The 22260-nt window shown below is 42.7% G+C and overlaps 1 protein-coding gene across 1 annotated transcript in view; it reads right to left on the bottom strand.

The window, feature by feature from the left end:
- Positions 1 to 10386, bottom strand: part of ISM1 (isthmin 1) — a 78803-nt gene extending 68417 nt beyond the window's left edge. The window contains exon 1 of the mRNA XM_082645297.1: positions 10109 to 10386. Within this exon, the coding sequence (XP_082501423.1) occupies positions 10109 to 10246 (138 nt within the window). The 5' untranslated portion in view covers positions 10247 to 10386. The remainder of the gene's footprint in view (positions 1 to 10108) is intronic.
- Between the last annotated feature and the right edge of the window lie 11874 nt (positions 10387 to 22260).

Genomic DNA, 22260 nt, shown 5'->3' with positions numbered 1-22260 from the left:
GGGAGGAGTAAATTGCATACAAAGGTGCACTAGAAGACTTTCTGGGATGATAGAGATATTCTATATTCTAATTTTGGTGGTGCTACATAGGTATATATAATTGTGAAAAACTGGAACTGAATCTTTAAGATACATTCATTTTATTATATGTAAATTATTCATAATTTAAAAACTTTTAAAAATGTAAAGAGAGAAAAAAGAAGAGGAGGAGAGGAGGGGGACGGTGAAGGAAGAGAAAAGAAGGGAAGAAAAGAGAAGAAGCTATAGAAGCTGGGTGAAAAGGATGAGGACAGGAAACTGATAAAGAGTGAAAAACCTAGCACTAGGGTGGCAAAAGCTGGAAGATTAAGCTAAGACATAAAACACATTATAAAAATGCAAAGAGATAAAACTACAAGAGAAAAAAATTGAGACATGTAAGACTGATAGATCTTGAAATCCCAATATTAGTATCGAAGTCTAATAGGAGTTCCAGAAGGAGAGGACAAGGATATTGGAAATAAGCAAAGAAATTACTGAAGAAATATTCTTAAGCTGAAGACAACCTTGAGGATTCAGATTGAAAGGGTCCACCAAGTGCTGAACAGGACTAACAACTAAAGCCTTAAATCTAAACACAAACAGATAAAATTTCTGAACATTGTGAATAAAGAGAAAAATCCTAAAGTCTTCCACTTAAAAAAAATCACCTGCAAAGAAATAGCATCAGACTTTTCACTGAAATATGAAACAGTGTAAAAAAAATGCATTATATCTTCAAAATTCTAAGGGGAAACAAGATAGAACATAGCCAACTGCCAAATTAGCATTTAAATGTGAGAAGCAAATAAAGATGTGCTTAAAAATTTAGGATCTCAGAGAGTTTATCCTTTGATAAAACCTTTCTGAGAGAACTTTTTGAGAATGTATTCCAGCAAAATAAAAGATGAGAATATGAGATTCCAGAAGCAGCAGCAGATAAATAAATAAATAAATAAATAATTCTTATAGTTAAGTCTAAATAATTATTGGGAGAATATACTACTGCTAAGAAATTGTTCCTAAGATAGATATAATGAAAAAGGATGAAAGAAAAAAGGAAGAAAAAAAGAAACAAAGAAGAAGGAGTGATCTAGCACTAAATGTTCAGATAATGTGATTAAAATTTGAGAGAGAGAGACAAAAGAAAAAAAAAGCATGTTAGAATTTTGTTTGGGGGAGGTTTAGATTATAAATATTGACTGACTCTCAGCATTGATAGAAAAGTGTAAGTTCAAATCTGTTTGTTAAAATGTTAAGTTAGAGAAATAGAACAATTTCCAAACTTGAGGGGTAATGAGCAAAGTAAATAATATTTAAATACTTATTAAATGTTTAAGTGCCAAGTTCTAACAGAGCACTTACATGCATTCAGCGTTTTAATCCTTACAACAACACTGGGAAATAGTCTTTGTATACCTATTTTACAGATGAGGAAATTTAGACATAGGCTAACTCTCTTGCCAAAGTGAGAGATAATAAATTGGAAGGTGGGAGGCAAAATGAAGAAAATTGGAAATTTGAAAACACCAAAATTGAAAATACACCTTCAAATCTATTAGTAATCACAATAAATATAAATGGGTTATATTCATTGACCTATTACATGGCAAAAGAAAATTTGGCTATTGGTTATTAATAAGAGAGACAGGGGCTTCCCTGGTGGCGCAGTGGTTGAGAGTCTGCCTGCTGATGCAGGGGACATGGGTTCATGCCCCAGTCTGGGAAGATCCCACATGCTGCGGAGTGGCTGGGCCCGTGGGCCATGGCCGCTGAGCCTGCACGTCTGGAGCCTGTGCTCCGCAACGGGAGAGGCCACAATAGTGACAGGCCCGTGTACCGCAAAAAAAAAAAAAAAAAAAAGAGAGAGAGACATTCAAACAAAAAAGGCAGAGAAAAGTTGAAAATAAATGTTGGTAAAAGACACATAATTAATGGCAAGAGAAAAAAAATAAGCAGGAGATGCAAAATTACTATCAAACAAAAAGAAGTGTTCAAGACAAATGTCAATAAAAAGATATATATAAAGGAATTTCACCTTGATAAAAATATAACCGTAAAAAAAAAGACATTTTACATCCTAACACCATGGATTCTAAACAGGTAAAGCAAAAATTAAGGGGATAATAAGGAGAAACAAACAAATCCACAATGGTAGTGTCAGAATGCAATTAAATTTTTTGAGGAATCAGCAGATTAACTAAACAATAAATAAATGAAGATTTGAAGGGTTTTCATAATATAATTAACCACCTTGATCTGACAGGTCTTATAAAGAGATTTAAGACTGTACATCATAAACAATATGCAGTCATGAAATAGTTTCAAAATATGCTTGTATTACATACAAACTTTATACTGATAAAGTAAAAATCCCATAAAATGTATGATTTTCTGAGAAGATATAAATTATCAAAAATGACTAGAGAAAAGTTATAGTATCTGAATAGGCTATTGACCATGGAATAACATGGAACATTAATCAGAGATCTCAACCAAAGAGGTACCAAGCCCAAGACAGCTAAAATGAGTGAATTCTAACAATCTTATAAGAAACAGATAATTCTTATTATTTAAAGTGCAAAAGTGGAAAAAGAAGGGTTTTCAATTAATGCCATGGAACTATAATGATATCACTACTGAAATGGATACTGTTAGCTCTCATGTACACACCAAGAAAAATGTAAGCATATACTGCTAAGTATAGCTTTCCTGGATCCTGGAACTAACAAATTGGAGAATATAACAGAAAATAAAACAGAAAATTCACAATAGCAATCAAACCTAGAAAACAGCTTGTCAAAAGAAATGTGAAAAGATGAAGAAAATTCTAAAACTTTACTCAAGAAATAGATACCTTAACCATGTCCTTAATGAGAGGATTAAGTATTATAAAATTCTCAATTCTTCTAAACTTACTCCCCCCAATATATATAGCAATTCCTATTAAAAGCTCAATGAATTTTTAAACAAAATAATTCTAAAGTCTGTTTGAAAGAAAACATTTTATAAAAATTTCTAAGAAAAAGAATGTTAATTACAGGGCATTTGCCCAATTAAAAAATACCGTGAAGCTACATGAAATAAAAGAGTGTGGTGTTTGTACATGAATAGAAAAATGAAGGTCAAGAAATAGACTAACATATATGTGAAAATTTTAATATGTGATAAAACTGGTATTTTGTACCAACAAATATACAATGGAGTATTTACCAAATATGATAGGAGAAGTGGCTACTCACTTGGACAAAAACCAAAGTTATATTTTTATCTTAAACCTAAAACTCACAAATAACTTGAAAGTAGATTGTAGTTCTAAACAACAACAACAACAAAACACTATAAAACTGTTAGAACAAAATATATTTAAAGATTTTGACAATCCTTATTTGAGTAACCCTTTCTCAAGTAAGGCAAGAAAACAAAAAGTCATAATGGAAATGATTCAGATTTGATTATATTTAGAGTGGAAGGTTTGTGCATGGCCAAAAGTAGCATAAACAATGTTGAAAAATGAGTGAAAGATTGGTTCAACATTTGCAAATTATATGAGATAAAAGGTCAGTATGGTAGTTATTTTGCAAAGACAGCCACAATGACTCCTCCCATCCCTGAATACACACTCTTTTGCAATGTTATTTTGCTGGTTCTCCCATCAAGAGGAGTCTATTTCTGGTCCTCTAGAATCTGAGCTGACCAAGTGATATGTTTGGCCAGTAGAATGTGGCTGAAGTTGTACAAGTTCATCAAGAGGCCTTGCAATTTCTGCTTTACTCTCTTGCTGCTCTGAGTCCACCATGTAAAGACATGTGGAATAAATTCCTTGAGGATGAAGAGAGAGCATAGGTAACAGCCAGCACCAACCACCAAACATATGAGTGAGGCCCTTTTATTTTATTTTTTATTTTATTTTTTTAACATCTTTATTGGAGTATAATTGCTTTACAATGGTGTGTTAGTTTCTGCTTTATAACAAAGTGAATCAGCTATACATATACATATATCCCCATATCTCCTCTCTCTTGCATCTCCCTCTCCCCTCCCTATCCCACCCCTCTAGGTGGTCACACAGCACTGAGCTGATCTCCCTGTGCTATGTGGCTGCTTCCCACTAGCTAGCTATTTTATATTTGGTAGTGTATATATGTCCATGCCACTCTCACTTCGTCCCAGCTTACCCTTCCCCTCCCCGTGTCCTCAAGTGCATTCTCTACGTCTGCGTCTTTATTCCTGTCCCACCCCGAGGTTTGTCAGAACCATTGTTATTTTTAGATCCATACATATGTGTTAGCATACGGTATTTGTTTTTCTCTTTCTGACTTACTTCACTCTGTAGGACAGACTCTAGGTGCATCCACTTTACTACAAATAACTCAAGTTCATTCCTTTTTACGGCTGAGTAATATTCCATTTATATATGTGCCACATCTTCTTTATCCATTTATCTGTTGATGGACACTTAGGTTGCTTCCATGTCCTGGCTATTGTAAATAGAGCTTCGATGAACACCGTGGTACATGACTCTTTTTGAATTATGGTTTTCTCAGGGTATATGTCCAGTAGTGGGATTGCTGGGTCATATGGTAGTTCTATTTTTAGTTTTTTAAGGAACCTCCATACTGTTGTCCATAGTGGCTGTGTCAATTTACATTCCCACCAACAGTGCAGGAGGGTTCCGTTTTCTCCACACCCTCTCTAGCATTTATTGTTTGTAGATTTTTTGATGATGGCCATTCTGACTGGTGTGAGGTGATACCTCATTGTAGTTTTGATTTGTATTTCTCTAATGATTAGTAGTGTTGAGCATCCTTTCATGTGTTTGTTGGCAACCTGTATGTCTTCTTTGGAGAAATGTCTATTTAGGTCTTCTGCCCATTTTTGGATTGGGTTGTTTGTTTGTTTTTTGATATTGAGCTGCATGAGCTGCTTGTAAATTTTGGAGATTAACCCTTTGTCAGTTGCTTCATTTGCAAATATTTTCTCCCATTCTGAGGGTTGTCTTTTCGTCTTGTTTATGGTTTCCTTTGCTGTGCAAAAGCTTTTAAGTTTCATTAGGTCCCATTTGTGTATTTTTGTTTTTATTTCCATTTCTCTAGGGGGTGGTTCAAAAAGGATCTTGCTGTGATTTATGTCATAGAGTGTTCTGCCTATGTTTTCCTTTAAGAGTTTTATAGTGTCTGGAGTGAGGCCCTTTTAGACCATCTAGCCCATGTCAAACCAACAGAAAGCTATAGCCACATGAATAATCCTAAGTAAGATCAGCAGAAGAAGCACCCAGCTGAGCCCAGAGTAAACTGCTGACACACAAAGTCATGAGCAAATAAAATGTGATTGTTTTAAGCCACTGTGCTTTGGGATGGTTTGTTATATAGCAATAGCTAAGTGGGACAGTTATTCATAATTTGTAAAGAATACCTGAGATAAAAGTAGACAGCCTGCCTGGAAAATGGGCAAGCCAAGTCATGAAGTGAGAAACACAATGGCTGTTGACTTGTATCAGAGCTGGAGGCATCTTGTTGATGAACTGGAACAAGAATTCCAGCCTCCCTGGGTCTGAATCCTGGCCCTGCCAACCATGGTTGTGTGGCCTTGGGCAAGTTACTCAAATCTCTCCAGGTCTCAATTTCATCATCTGTGAAATGGGTATATAAATACTATCTATCTCAAAGGGTCATTGTAAGGAAACTCAGTAGCATTAAGTACAAATAAATGTTGCTTTTGCTTTTACTGCTATTAATAGCTCAGATCAACTCGTGAGTCTGAATCAGTGAGTACAAGATGCTGAGCAGTTTTGTTGAAGGCAAGTAGAGGGATGAAAGAGAAATGTACTGATAAAGATGGTAGTTAGGAATTAGAGAACAAAGACATTTAGTTACATTTCAGAGTTTGGTTTGCTTTAATGTTATCATAAAAATGATCAATGTGATGATTTCTAACACTTCCTTAAATCTCATTGTTTTAATGAGTTCTAGCTTTATTATGCAAAATCTGTAGAAATTCATGCTTCTGAATCTGAGATTTAGTAGAGAGACACTCATGTGAATTTCAAGTAAAAGAGATACTATTATTATCATTATTCTTATCATTGCCTGTGGTTCTATATTTTGGGATATTCTGTCTTCCAGACTGCTTTTTTATTATATTTAATTGTTTTCTTACTATTATCAGTTAAAGACATATGAAAGAACTAAGCTGAGTATCTGATCAACATGACACCAGAGGAGATAAGATTTCATTCAAAAGTGAAAAAAGTTGATTTTTTGTGCATTTTTATACAGCTGTTGCAGACCACTGTAAAATTCCTTATTAGATGTTTTAAAATACCGAAAACAGTACAAAGACTAACATCATTATTTATTATTCTTATGAGCCACATAACCACTGGAAATAGTGTGTTCAAAGCATTTTCCTACCACCTCATAACAGTATACCTAACAGTACAGGGACAGTCACTTACAGAGTCAAAAAACATATCTCCCACTATGTTGAAACTACCAAAAAAATCATGTTAGATCATGTTTATATATGTGTGTTTATGTATGTGTATATAATTTAGATAGATAGATAGATACGTTCATATTTGACACAATAAGACTGTCAAGATGTATTTGAAAATGTAGATTGTTAGGGACTTCCCTGGTGGTGCAGTGGTTAGAATCCGCCTGCCAACACAGGGGACACGCGTTTGAGCCCTGGTCTGGGAAGATCCCACATGCCGCCCAGCAACTAAGCCCGGGCTCCACAACTACTGAGCCTGCGCTCTTGAGCCTGCGAGCCACAGCTACTAAAGTCCACTCACCTAGAGCTTGTGCGCCACAACAAGAGAAGCCACCGCAAATGAGAAGCCCCCGCTCGCCACAACTAGAGAAAGCCCGAGTACAGCAACGAAGACCCAATACAGCCAAAAATAAAAATAAATTAATTAATAAATTAATTTAAAAAACCCCAAAAACCTAAGCCCTGAAAAAAAAAAAAGAAAGAAAATGTAAATTGTTAAAAGACTTTTTCTCTTTTGTAGCCAGCAGGATGACTTTCTCAAGAACTTGGAATACAAATATTCTTCAAAGATTTTTACACTTATAAAATAACAACAACAAATTAAGCAGCTTCTGGCTCTGCAACTGTGGGCAAGTTACCCAACCTCAGTTTTTTCATTTGAAACAGGGATAACGATAATGCCTAATTCACGAGATTTTTGTGAGGATTTAAAAAGAAAATATATGAAAAGTGCTAAGAACAGTGTCTGACACATAAAAGGCACTTGACAAATCTTAGCTACTATTGTTATTCTTACTATTTTATTGGGTGCCCTCGATATGCCAGATCTCTAATAAAGGTGCATTCTCTTTTACATGTTCCCAAATATACTACGGTTTGGGAAAAGAAAGCTACCATTGTGTATTTCTGACTCCAACCTCATATTTCAGAGTATTTTAAGCAGAGATAACAACACAAATAATGTAATATAAGGATTGATGAACTTTCTGGTTACAAAGAATGATTTTAGCGGCTTAAGATACCCCAGAGGCAGCAAACTTAAGTTTAAATGTAGTTAGTTAAGATAGGTTATGACTTCCCTGGTGGCGCAGTGGTTAGGAATCCACCTGCCAATGCAGGGGACACGTGTTCAATCCCTGGTCCGGGAAAATCCCACATGTCATGGAGCAACTAAGCCCGGGTGCCACAACTACTGAGCCTGTGCTCTTGAGCCTGCGGGCCACAACTACTGAGCCTGAGCACCACAACTACTGAAGCCCATGCGCCTAGAGCCCATGCTCCACAACAAGAGAAGCCACCACAATGAGAATCCTGTTCACCGCAACAAAGACCCAATGAAGCAGAAGAAAAAAAAAAAAAGATAGGTTACACATGACCGGTAAACAGAAGGAATATGGTATCCACAGTTTTGTTTTCAAATACACCTGCTACTAGCTAATTCACATCCTGGGCCCTGAAAACGATAAACTAATAAATGTCTTTTGCAGACCTCCTCACTTGAAGGAATATATTCTCTCCATTTGAATCATAATATCTTTGGAGAGTCAGAGGGCCAAAGAAATAACTTTAGTCAGGAAGAATATACAACTTTTATAGTAACAAATTACAAAAGAGAGTAAAATTATGAACTAAACTGTTAAACATCATTCTGCTTGAATAAGTTCATTGAGTGGACAGGATAACCAAACACGATTACAAAACAAGCTGAAAGCTGATGGATTGGCAGCTACTTGGGACCCAAGATACTCCTAGGAGCGTTACTCTTTCTAAATGCCCCGTTTCTTCTGCCCTCTTGGGACAGTTCTTCAGCCACAGGCTCTTTTGAGAATTTAATCCACTTCCCCTTTGCAGTTGCCACTTCCACCAGCTGCTTCTCTCATCACCTTACCAGTCAAACGGAAAAGGCCAAGCCTAGGTTATTCTAATGATAGCAAACACCTCATAAAGGAAACTGCCAAATTTACTTTTCCATAGAACATCATTTTTACAGCTTTTCATGAGTCCACGAGGAAAGAAAGCATCATGTATAAAATGTGACTTCCAGAAATCTCGAAGATATTAGGAATTGTTCTTACAGTGTTAGAGTGGGTCAGTGTACAATCATCTACAGAATGGGGTGTCTTCAATTTCCCCAAAGGAACCCTGTCAGGCTGTCACTGTACCTGTTTGCCCACAGGAGAAGAGAAGAGGGCCTCATAAAGTTAGGACATTTTCAGAAATGTTCCCAATTTAAAAGAACTTTAGGCTCTGGGGTGCATACTTTTTCATTCCTGGTTTTGCGTTTGTGTGTAAGGATCACCTTGCTTTAGTCTATATAACATCCTGGCAGAGAGAAAACATGGTGTAACTAATCAAGAGTTTGGAATGTGTAAACCTTGCAAGTTTCTTAACGTCTGTAACCTCAGTTTTTGCATCTATCAGGGGAGGGTATTAACAGCATAGTACATCATTAGATCGGTTAAGTTCTGTAAAGCACTTAAAACCAGCACGTGGTAAGCACTGTGCACGTGTTTAAGTGAATTCCTTCTCTCTACAACAGTAGAGTTTTCAGGCAACAAATTACATAAAGATGTGAGAAATGAACTAATAGGGGCAATGGTCTTAAAGCCCTTTGGGAACAATGAATAATGCTTATCTCGACATAAAGCGATTTAGAGGGGCTGGTTTGAGGAGGAGATTTTAGGAGAGAATTCCCGCTGCTTCCTGGGAAAATCCCTGCTGACTACTACCCACGCCCCAAGTTGACAGTTGTCACACGTCTGATAGAGCCAAGGAAAGCCGCTTCTTCCCAAGACAACGGCAGGAAATCCCTACCTGGACAATCCTTTATTTGGAAACCAGAGAATTCCTCTTGTGTCTGACGCCCACTACCCGCTCCCCAGTTGTGACCCCCTCCCCTGCCTTGGAGCTGCACAGATCATTAGAATTCCATTCCTAAGGAGACCTTCAACAGGGGCAGAACGCTGGAAGAAGTCTTTGCTGTAAGTTTAAAAGCCCCAGGTAACGCCGGGCCAAAGTACAACCGGTGGCTTGACTCCACGCCCTCTGCCCGGCTCGGGAGGTGTAAGGGAGGCATGGGGACCACGTGGGCGAACAGGGGATGTCTGGCCATTCTCTTCGGGAAATTATTTGCTGACCTTTGCGTAGCTTTCTGAGGGGGCAGATTCACTGGGGTTCTTCCTCCTAAACCCAGTTTGGGGATTTATCCTAAAGTCTCCTTCCGCTCCCCCTTCCTCCCAGAGTAACGTTACTCAGTCTCAAAAGGGTAACCAAAGAGTGGCAGAACCCCAAAGCAAACACAGACATACTCCACACTTCCTCCGCCCATCTCAAGCTAGCACCCTCAGGTACCTGGTGACAGACGACCTGGAGGAGCGTGCCTGCCAGACCTCCAAAGCGGTCCAGCCTCCAGGCACGTACCCCGCTCGGTCTCAGCCGGAGATCCGTGGCCCCGGCAAAACTGCTGCCAAAACAGATGCTCTTCGGTGGGGCGGGGACCCGCCTCCTCGCTACCATCAGGTGCTAGCTAGGTCAGCCTCCCGCCACCCGGCTCCCCGCTGCCACGCGCGCCCCTCTCCGTCAGCGCACTCACCTGCAGCTGCGTCCGGCTGGCGTTGGCCGCGGCCGCGTCCGGCCCGTCGGCGTCTCCCGAACCGCGCAGCACCGTGATGTGCAGCGTGAGCAGCAGTAGCCCCAGCAGCAGCAGCAGCTCGGCCGCCAGGCGTACCATCCTCCTGAGGCGCGCGGCTTTAGGACCCGGTGCGGCGGGCGGCGGCGGCGGCGGCGGCGGCGGGGGAGGAGGAGTCGGAGCCCGGGAGCCCGGCGGCGCGGCTCCCGCCTCGGCCCCCGCCGGGGCCCCGCTCCCCGAGCCCGCGGGGCTGGCCCTTGGCGCGGCGGGGCGCGCCGGGCTGGGGGAGCAGGAGCCGCCGCCGCCACCGCACCACGGCGGAGCCACGGCGGGGCCGGGGGCGTCCAAGCTGGCTGCGGAGCAAACCCCGGCGCTCCCCGGCGGCGGCGGCGGCGGTGGGGACGGCGGGCCGCCAGGGGCCCGGGCCGGGCCGGGGACCACCCTGCGGGCAGGGGGCAGCGGGGGCGACGGCGGGGCGGGCGCAGCCGAGCCCCCGAGCGCACATGGGCGCCCCAGATGTGGCCGCGGCGCCGCAGCTGGAGCGGGAGCGGCCGCCAGAGGAGCGCGGGGAGGAGGAGGAGGAGGAGAAGGAGGAGGAGGAGGAGAAGGAGGAGGAGGAGGGCTTCAGTGGCGGCCCAGAGTTACCTCCACGCTTGGCTCCCCCGCCCTTGCCGCCCGGAGCCACTCACCCGACGAACCACCTCCCCTCCTCCCTGCGCTCCTACGGGCCGCGGGCCGCGCCGCCCCGCCGCCGAGTCCTAGGGTGAGCCGGCTCCGGATGGGGGCTCCGGGACCCGGGGGCTGTCACTGTCTGGAGGTGACCTGCGCGCCTCTCCAGAGTCCGCGTCCGCCTGCCGGGCTGTGCGCCACCGCTGCCGAGGTCGCTGTGGGCGGCGAGGGCCGAGCCCTGTGCGCACTGCGCCTCGGGGCTGTGGGTAGCGGGGCGGGGGGTGGGGGTGCCTGGGCGAGTTTAGAAACCTTTATTGACAAGGTGGAGTTGGGAGTTGTGGTGTTGGAGACGGAGAGGGTGCCGGACCAGCCAGGTGTCTGTCTGCGACTGTGCGCCCCTCCCTCAAGCTGGCGTGCGTATGTATGAGGGGGGAAGATAGAGTTTCGTTCCAGAAAGGTCTTGACAGTCGCTCCCGCACGGTGGGCCGCCCGCTCTCTGAGCACCTCTGCTCAGGCGCCCGCGGCGCGTGGTAGAGCCTGGGAAGGCAGGCGAGTCCGATTCGCTGGGCGTCCGTCTGGTCCAGGGCGCAGGTGTCTCGGCGGGAAGCTGCAGGGGCCGAGTGCCCGCGGGCTCAGGCGCGCCGAACGGAGGTGGGGCACTGGGGCTAAATCTCAGCTCAGGCAGTCGCGTGTCGGGGGGCTCATCCCGGAGGCGCCGCGCCCGGAGGGGATCTGGGGGCTGCCGTCGCACAGCCGCCGCTCCCGGGCCAGCGCCTCATGACCGCGCTGAAGCCTCGGGCTCCCGAGCGCAACTCATGCCTTGCAGGGGGCAGCCGGCGAGTGGAAGGGCTCGAGGGTCGAGCAGAGGGCAAGGGGTCCTCGCCTCGGATGCAAGAGAGAACCGGGTCCAGTGCCGGGCTCAGATCACCGCAGCGGCCCTGGCGCGTCCTGCTCGGGCTCCCGCCTTCTCCAGGAGGCTCGGAGTGGCTGGCGCTCGCTCTGGCTGGAGCCTTTTATACTGCTGTTCCTCCGCCTCCCCCTCGGTTTCCTCCTTCCCTCCTCCCCTGTGCCCGCCCAGTCCTTTCCTCCCCGTGAGCGGAGCCTTCAGCCTGGGCATTCACAAATTTCGCAAATTTCCAAGCCCACCTCGCATTCTGGAATCCAGTGTCCCCGGAATGGATCCTCTCCATTCTCGCTTGGGGACTGAAATTAAATAAATAAACAAACCTTTCTCTCCGGCACGCCCCCTCCCCCCGCCCCCATCCCTACAAACCGAAGTAAGATTCTTAAGTCAACTACCTTCCGAGTTCACGTCTTTACGCAAGGCACCTCACCCAAGTCTTACCCAGATTAAGACAAAAATACACTTTCATCATTCCGAAAGTTCCTCGGGCCACCGTGGCGGTGGTTAAGGTATGGTATGCGGGTTGGTTTTATTTGTGTCAGGGTCAAGAAGGGCTAGTTGCTGCTCTAGAGATGCGTTGTGAGCATCTTTAAAATCCCAACCAACCCAAGCATCTTATTAAGAAATTGACAGCTTTTTAAAGCATTCGATTTCTTTCCTTTTCAGTAATTTTTTTGTGGGAGACGTTGGGAAGGGGGAGATGTCTGGAGGGAGGGAGTGCTTTAAATGTTTAGGCAGCCGGTCCTGTCAGGCATCTTACTGCAATCCCCAGGCTCTAAGATGCCAATAGTTGTCAACTGCAGCGCTGGGGAAGAATTTGAAACAATACGCGGTCCTTGGTTCAGATGGCAGATCAAAGGGGAGATCGCAGCGGTTTTGCGATCCCACAAGGTTCCTCCAGCGTGTTTTCTAATTAGAATCACTTAGAAAAGGGTGGGGCAGTGCAGGATAATCAGCACATGGATGGAATATATAAATTAAGATGGCAAACTAGAATCCTGTATGCAGAGAGAGTTTAACGCTGGCTCTAACCCCCAGTTGTGCCAGATTGTGATGTGGGCACACAGGGACAAATGACTTTCCTATTGCCTGAGGCAGGCTGGTCTAAATTAGAATCCAGGCGCTGCTGCTGTTATCCTGCATTTCCATCACACACAGTCCCCACATGTGAGCCTCAACGACCTCTACTCTCATCTAAAATTAACATTTTTCTATCCCAAGGAAAAATAACTTTTAAAAAAACCTTGGAAAGAAATCCTTGCAGCGAGTGTAAATTCTTGTAAATTTATCAAAGGAGGGTTGGAGATCAAAGTCTTTGTAAAACGTTGTAAAAATTGTAAATTGAATTTTGGGGACAGAAGTCTTTATAAAATGTTGAACAAATGTATGAATGAATCCTATTAAAATTCTTACATGCTGTGAGATCCAAATTCCAGGTGAGTTTATGTTCTAGTAAGTACACATAACTAGTATTGATAAACCTCCATGCTCTGTGACTACCATTGCCAAACAGGCTGCCAGCAGTGCTTGCTTTTGAGGAGTTAGGGAAAACTGGATTGTAATTTTTGGGAAAAAAGAATTACAAATTTAGTAGCCCAAGCAAATTAAGTTTCAAGCACATTGAGGAAATCATACCAATAGCTGATGAAAGTTTTTTAAATTCCTACCTCCTTCTACAGAGTTCCCACAGCACCTTATTCATATCTTTATTATTGATCTTACTATGCCTTAGTAGAATGGGTCTGTTTGCACGTCTGTGTTTTCACTAAACCTGTGTCACCTTTATGGTAGAACATTCCAGAGTACATCCCCCTTACCCCAGTATCCAGTTTTCTTCTTCCTGTGTTCACAGCTAGAGAACATTTTCCAGCAACACTGGGTCTAGGTGGGACTGTGGAGAGTTCTGTCACTTTCAGGTCTGGCCATAAAACATCCTGAGCGATCATCTATCACACTCTCTCTTTGCTTTCTACAGGGCAGAGGACTCAGGTGGAGGGAGCCCAAATCTCTGAGTTGCTCCTCAAAAGAGAGCTACCAGGAATACCTGCATTTAACTTTGCACAGTGAGTAATACGCTTTGTTGTTCAAGGCCACTGTGAGTTGGGGATGTTTGTTATGCAGCTAGTTCAGCCCGTCCTGACAAGTACAATCCTCAAGCCAGGGACAGCTGCCTCCTCATCATTATATTTCTAGAGCTGAGCCCAGTGCCTTGCATGGAGTAGATGTTCAATCCATGTTTATTTAATGCACGTAACAAATGTGGTTTTTATACAGACCCTACCCAGTAAATTAACTCTTCTTAAACTGTTCCTACTATAAGTAGCTGACCTATGAATAGTAACTCTTCTGTCTTGATTATACTATTATCTCACAGACGTTATCTTTTATTATCGGTCCATTTCTTTTGCAGACAAGCTTATTTGACTGGAATAGTTGGGTAAAGCAAGAGAAATTAAGAAGCCAGTGTACCTATAGTAAATGTCATTGAAGAGAATCTTGTAGTCTATTATGGTCAGGATTTTATTGTTTTTACTATGTATTTTTTTCTAAAAACTGTTGGAAGACAGCAAAGAGTAGTTTTAGTGTACTCTTTAAAAAAACCTTTTTATTATGGAAAATTTTAAAAATATATACAAAACTAAAGAGAATATAATAAATAACCCAGCTTCAACAAAACTCATGACCATTCTTGTCTCATTTGTATTCTCACTTTCTATTCCCAGATTATTTTGAAGCACATCCATGACATCATATCATTTCACTGGTACATATTTCAGTATGTATCCCAAAAAGATAAGGACTGAATCCAAAAAATGTTAAACACATGCATACTCTATGTGAGGTGTAAAACAGATTTACGAAGTCAAAACCAGAGACTTTTTCTGGGTGTAAGAATAATTAGCATTTAGGGATTGTGGTGGAGGCTGCTAGGTGTTCACCAAAACCTGTTTCCTCTTCTTCCTCGACCTAACAGTAGACCACATTGCCCAATATCCTCTGCAGTTCGATACAGCCATGTGACTGGGTTCAGGCCAATAGGATGTGGGTGGAAGTGATGGATGCCACTTTCATTATCTAGCCCATACAAATCTCCTGTGTGTGAGCCTCTCTTTTTTCCCTTGTCTGCCGGCTGGATGTTTCTGTCTGGGATGACCTGAGAGGAATGATCAGTTGGAACAGGCATCCCATTCCAACTCTGCCCAGAACACCCTAGCTAGGCTATTTTGTGGTTAGAAATACGCTTTTTTTTTTTTAAACTGAAGTATAGTTGATTTACAATGTTGTGTTAGTTTCTGGTGTACAGCAAAGGATTCAGTTATACATATATACATATTCTTTGTCATATTCTTTTCCATTATGGTTTATTACAGGATATTGAATATAGTTCCCTTTTCTATACAGTAAGTCCTTCTTGGTTATTTTATATATAGTAGTTTGTATCTGCTAATCCCAAACTCCTATCCCCTACCCCCTTTCCCCTTTGGTAATCATAAGTTTGTTTTCTATGTCTGTGAGTCTGTTTCTGTTTTGTAAATAAGTTCATTTGTATCATATTTTAGATTTTACATATAAGTGATATAATATAGTATTTGTCTTTCTCTTTCTGACTTACTTTGCTCAATATGATAATCTCTAGATCCATCCATGTTGCTGCAAATGGCATTCTTTCTTTCTTTTTTATGGCTGAGAAGTATTCCATTGTATATATGTACCACATCTTCTTTTTCCATTCATCTGTTGATGGACATTTAGGTTGCTTCCATGTCTTGGCTATTATGAATAGTGCTGCTATGAACATTGGGGTGCAAGTATCCTTTCAAATTAGAGTTTTCTCCAGATATATGCCTAGGAATGGGACTGCGGGATCATATGGCAACTGTATTTTTAGTTTTTTAAGGAGAAATAAACTTTTTGAAAAATATGTTAAGCCACTAAAATTGGAGGGTTTGCTCCAGGTGCTTACATTGCCCTGACTAATACGTTCTGTGAAGGAGGGGTGACACATCTTTTCTTTGGAGGGCCAGATAGCAAATATTTTTGTCTTTGTGGGCGGTCAGGTCTCTGTTGCCACTACTCAGCTCTGCTGTTGCAGTGGGAAAGCAGTCAAAGAAAATGTGTGAACAAGTGGGTGTGGCTGTGTTTTAATAAGACTTTGTGTACACAAACAGACAGCTGGACCCCATGACTTAGTTCACCAGTGCCTGTTCTAAGAGATGGGCGTATTTTACCACCTCCTCTCAGGGGCCATACATGGAGGAATTGTAGCAAAATGGGGTTGAATGGATTCTACTTACTAGCCGTGTAACGTCTCAGGAAAGTTATTTTAGCTCTCTGAGTCTCAGTTTCCTCATCTGTAAATTGGAGCTAAGAATGCCTCCTCTACGGCTTTTGTGAACTTCCACTATCACTCCCACAGAAGATAAGATGAGTGGTTCCAGGTCACTCTGTCCAATAGACAAAGGACGTGAGGGCAGGGAGCTGGTCTGTCTCATTCACTTCTGAAGTCACATCACTTCATAAATATTTGTTCCATGGAGGCAACTTTTAGAAAACTGCTGAAAAATGTAGCTGTAAGGAGCCCAAGAGGTAAACTCTAAGCCCTAGAGGAAACACAAACAAAAACTCCAAAATGTTTCATTAGAGTCCTTTGAACTGTGCAGGGGTCACAGTGCTCACAAGTGAGAAAATCACCACCCTCAGAGGCTCAGAGGTGCTCCTGGGGACTCTACCCGCTAAAGCAACAGCTAGGCTGGTGGGACACCTGGACCTCCAGCATCGTTCCAATTTCTGAGGCTCTAACACACACACACACAACATGTGAGAACCAAGGGGATGCTTGTGTCTCTCTTCACTTCATTATAAGAGCCCCTATGTACAAAGGACCCATGACTCCCCTGAGTGTATGACCTAGGAGGTGGAGAAGCTGCATTCCCGGGTGAGGACTGTCCTTCCCAGGCACGGACAGGAGTGGTGGCAAAACGGGGTTGATTTTTGAAAGGGTTCATGATGGTTCTTCCTTATGTGGCAGGGTCCTTTACTGCATTTCCAGCGTGATATTAAAATGTGATGTCCTGCCTGTCCACTGACTTCTTCTGCAAATAGCTAGCCCTTGTAGCTCTCATTTGTACTGAAAAGAGACCCCTTTAATACTTCTGCTTTCCTATAATTATTTCTGTGCAAATTCTGGAAAGCAAAATAAAATCTCAGGGACATGTTATAGCTGGAGGAGAAAATATATAATTTGTATAATTATGATGTTATATATTATATATCCTGACAAATAATTTCCAGGCAAAAAGAGAGCAAACTATTAGTCAGAGTTGAGTCTCAGAGTCTAGAGGATGGAAGGGGCCAACCAGAGTTCATCCAGCTTCCTTTTACAGATGAGGAAACTGAGGCCCAGGGAATTAAATCAACATTTGCAGTATTGCAAAGGGACTTGATGGCAGCATCAGGTTTCCCAGCTCCAAGGCCATTGCTCTTCCTATTTTCCAAAGTAAAGTTTAAAAAATGAAAGTATGACATACATACAGAAAAGGGTGCATATCCTAAGTGTATGTAGCTCCATGGAATTTTTACTGTTCAGATCAAGAAACAGTATAATACCAGCACCCCAGAAGCCCAAATGTTACCAGTATTCTGACTTCCATCACCATACATTTGAATTGACTTAGATAATTAATATAAATTTAGTTTTACAGGATATTCTCTTGGTATCTGGCTTCTTGTACTATGTTCCGTCCCTCTCTCCAACTTTTTATGTTGCAAACTTTCAGACCTATAGGAACATTGAAGGGACAACCGGTCCATCCTTGTGGTAGATGGCACAAACAACCACAGCTTTCCCTTCATCATATCCAGGCCCTTTACAATGTGACTTCTCGGCTTTTCCCACTCTGCTGTGAAGGCGTCCACCCCTTGACGCTGTGCTGGCCTTGTGATTGGCTTTGACTAAGAAAACGCAGCACGAGTGAGGCTATGTCTGTTCTGCCATCAGGCCTCAAGAATCCTTGCAGGCTTCCTCTCTCTCTCTCTCTCTACCTGTCTTGGAATTTGCCTCTGCCATGTGAATAAGCCAGGACCAGCCTGCTGGAGGGACAGGGACAGGGTCCTAGTCACTGCAGCCAATGACCAGCCTAGTCCCAGAAGCAGAGCCACCCAACTGCTGATCACATAAGGGACCCCAATAGAGGTCACAGGAACCCCCCAGGGGAGGTGAGTCTAAATGGAAAAATAAACTAAATACATGTTTGCTCTTGTGGTGGTTTGTCACACACAAAGGTACTCAATACAACCCTTTACCACAAATATTTCAGTGCATATCTCCTAAGAATAGAGATTCTCCTACGTTGTTGTGATGTAATTATGCTCAGGACATTTACCATTGATGCAATTATACTATAATTCACATCCATATTCAAAATTTTCTAATTGTTCCTACAATAACCTATATAGCTCATGTTTTTCTATTCAGGACTCAGGTGAGAATTCCTTATTCCATTTCGTCTCATTATCTCTGTCTTGAACAATCCCCATTTCCTCCCCACCCCCTTTTTCTTTTGGTCTTTTGTGTCATTAACATTTTTTAAAATTAATTAATTAATTAATTTTTGGCTGTGTTGGATCTTCATTGCTGTGCGCAGGCTTTCTCTAGTTGTGGTGAGCGGGGGCTACTCTTCATTGTGGTGCGTGGGCTTCTTATTGCGGTGGCTTCTCTCGTTGAGGGCACAGGCTCTAGGCACGTGGGCTCAGTAGTTGTGGCTCGCAGGCTCTAGAGTGCAGCCTCAGTAGTTGAGGCACACAGCGGCTTAGTTGCTCGGCGGCATGTGGGATCTTCCCAGACTAGGGCTCAAACCCGTGTCCCCTGCAATGGCAGGCAGATTCTTAAGCCCTGCACCATCAGGGCTTAACATGTCATTAACATTTTAAAAAGTCTAGGTCAGTTGATTTTGCAGAATGGCCTTCAGTTTATACGTGTGTGGTTGTTTCCTCAGGATTAATTTCCAATTCTGCACTTTGGGCAGGAATACTGTCCTCTTCTCTGTACATCACATCACAGGGTCCACATCCTAATTGCCTGGTTGTTAGGGAATCCCTCTCAAGATGCAGAGGTCTTGATTAAATGGGAAGAGGTCCTGACTGAGAATCTGTTGGTGTGTTACTTGTGTTATATATGTCCTATGTGGAAAGAGAGTTCATCTAATTTCCCGGGAACCTACTCCACTTTGTTTTAAATTGTTTGTTAACCTTGTCCAGCCCCCTTGTAACCATATTAGAAGCTGACTTTCCTATATCACTCAGTTATTTATGTATTTGTTTATTTAGTCAAAATATGCCCTTTAACGGTCATAATCAAACATCTTGAAAATTCTGTGGAATATAAAGACGCTTGTTTGGAAACTACATAAAATAAGAACTTCTTCATGTAGTAATGTTGACTGGGTTTTTTTGCAGGGAGGGGTACAGGTTTGATTTTTTAAATTGAGATATAGTTGATTTATAGTTGTGTTAGTTGCAGGTGTACAGCACAGTGATTCCGTTATACATACATACATATATATATATATATATATATATATATATATATATATATATAGACAGATAGATATCTATTTGTGAATCAGTTATTTTTTTGTTTGATCAAAAGTCATTATCAATTAATTCTTAATAGTTTAGCTTCAATCTCTCTCTCTCTCTCTCTCTTCTCTCTCTCTCTCCCTCTCTCTCCTTTTCTTTTTGTTGGTAAGCCAGACTTGATATAAGGCAAAAGAGAAATAAACTTATCACCCTTGACTTCAGTGATGACTTAGCTTTATGATGCATCTTTTAAAAAATTGCAGGGAATCTAAAAATACCTAGGGAAGTCTAAAAGAAATGAAGAAAATACCAACAGATTGGTCATGTTAACTCTTTTTTAACAACTAAAGAGTAGTTGAAATATTTTTTCAACAACTCCAGGTGAGGTTATATCTGCAAGAAAGCTAAAACTGGTTCATTTGCATTTAGAAGTGAATTTAATGACAGCAGTTTTTCAGCAGAGAAAGATCAAGCTGACACCTCTAAGAAGCCACATCAGAGGCCTCTCCACTCAAAACAGCTTTGCAACCGACTGGTTCTCACATCTTTACTAATAAACACGAGAGCTCATCACTAATGCTTGTGGCCAGGATTTCACAATGACTGGGGATGTTGTGGCTCATTTGTGAACCAGATGTGTCTAAACTGAAATCTGAAAATTCTCACTTGGTAAACAGGATGATGAAAGCTAGATATGAAATGGCCCTGTGGAGGAATAAGCATGGAAAAACTGTTTACACGTTTTTGGAGCTCAAATTTGGGGCGGTTGTTATTTTACAAAGATCAGGATTTTTCCTTTATTTACCTGGTGTCTAATTTGGTTCTCAAATTGTAGTTCGGTTTCATCCATGCGACAAAAGTAGCACTTGGGAATAAAGCTTTTATTTGTTGGGGATATGAAAGCCAAATAATCTTTTCAAGGGATGTTTTGGTTACTCACAAAGACTGAAGAATAAACTATTCTCACATTTGTGTGTGTGTGTATGTGAGTAAATACGGTGATATCAGGTCCAGCATTATTGAAAAACAAAAAAAAAATCTACGTATACCAGCTAGGTATAACCAGCCAAAGTAACATTGGCTGCTGTAAGAAACATTCCCCCAAAGCTCAATGACTTAACACAATAAAAATTTATTTTCTTGCTTGTACTGTAATACTATGAATACCTTGGTATTCAATACTATGAACACTATGAATACCTTCCTTTGATTAAAGGGCCCAGGCTCCTTTTATTTGGTGGCTATGCATTTTTTTAGAACCTTACTTTGTCCGCCTGCCGATGCAGGGGACACAGGTTTATGCCCCGGTCCGGGAAGATCCCACATGCCACAGAGTGGCTGGGCCCGTGGGCCATGGCCGCTGAGCCTGCGTGTCCGGAGCCTGTGCTCCACAACGGGAGAGGCCACAACAGTGAGAGGCCCGCTTACCGAAAGAAAAAAAAAATTTTGAATAAACAAATTATATGTAAAATTGTATAGCTGGAAGATAATGGTATCCCATCTTTACAATTTGTCACATCTACATAACTCCTCCATTAGTATTAACCTAATCCCTTTCTTTGACTTAGTTTTAAATCAGTCATTTAGATCAGTATTTCCACCTACCCATATCCAAGCAATAACATTCATGAAATTAAAGTTTGATGTGTTAAATTTTTCGTATCTATATCGGTACCTGTATCTATATGTTTCTATTGATACATACTGTGGCAGTTATCATTCTATGTGTGCATTCATCAAAGCTCATTTGTTATTTTCCTGGGCACATAGAAAGATTGCATTTCCAAGCTAGCTGGGGCCATGTGATTGAATTCTGGCCAAGAATGCTTAGATCAAGAATAGTCAGGATCAGCGGTACTGATTTATTCATTTCTAGACTCAGTTCCCGAAATCTCCTGCACTATCTCTCTCTCTTTTCTTGTGTACTGCCCGGATGCAAAGAAGGTAGTTTAGGACTCTAGGGTCCTTGAAAATGGCAGAGTCAGTAGAGGGTTTTTTTTTTTTTTTTTTTTGCGGTACGCGGGCCTCTCATTGTTGTGGCCTCTCCCGTTGCAGAGCACAAGCTCCGAACACGCAGGCTCAGCGACCATGGCTCACAGGCCTAGCCGCTCTGCAGCATGTGGGATCTTCCCGGACCGGGGCACGAACCCGTGTCCCCTGCACCGGCAGGCAGACTCTCAACCACTGTGCCACCAGGGAAGCCCATGGAACCCTGATTTTTAAACCACCTTGTAGGTCAGAGGTCTTCCCACATCCCTTCCACCCCTCCTCCAACCCCACCAGCCTGTCCTGGACCATCCAGGAGTGAGAAATGAGTGCTTACTGTGTTAAGTTACTGGGAATTCAGGAGGTATTTGTTTTAGCAGTTAGAGGTACCTATCTAATAAAAATACATAACCCTTAAAATGAGAACATATCCATCCATTTATCACCTAAACTTACCTCTGTGCCACCTGTGATCCAAATGCTCCCACTTTAGAAGCACCGCTTTGATCAAATCCCCCTTTGACAGTCAAAGAAACTGAGCCCCTGAGAGGGAAGGTGCCACCCAAGAATGCACAGTGAGTTAGAGATGGAGCTCAAGTCGCAGACTGGATATATTCCAGGAATGCTGTCCATGGATTTAGTTTCCTCAGGATTAGGGAAGCGTCGGTCACTGACACTGCCGACGCCCCGTATTTCCTTGGTGCCACTTATAGATGCCGGGGACTCCCCACTTTGATCCCCTGTGTCTCTGGGAGCTGCCCTCCAGCAAAGCACACACAGGAGGTGGTGGGCAAATACCACCACTTCCTTCAAGGCCTCTTCTACACAGTGTCCCAGTGGGTGTTCAGAGGGGCTGAGCCCTCACGGCCCCCAGGGGTACCTGCCCTCTGACACCACTCTCCACGCCCTCCCCTCACTCTCACTCCCCCCTTCCCCACAGGCCATGGCAGACAGCATGAAGGAAGGCACCTCACAGGAG

This window comes from Mesoplodon mirus (genome assembly GCF_964341445.2).
Source record: "Mesoplodon mirus genome assembly, chromosome: 15".
In the NCBI taxonomy this organism is placed as follows: domain Eukaryota; kingdom Metazoa; phylum Chordata; class Mammalia; order Artiodactyla; family Ziphiidae; genus Mesoplodon; species Mesoplodon mirus.
The sequence above is the reverse complement of the archived record's forward strand: the minus strand, read 5'-3'. Positions and strand labels throughout refer to the sequence as shown.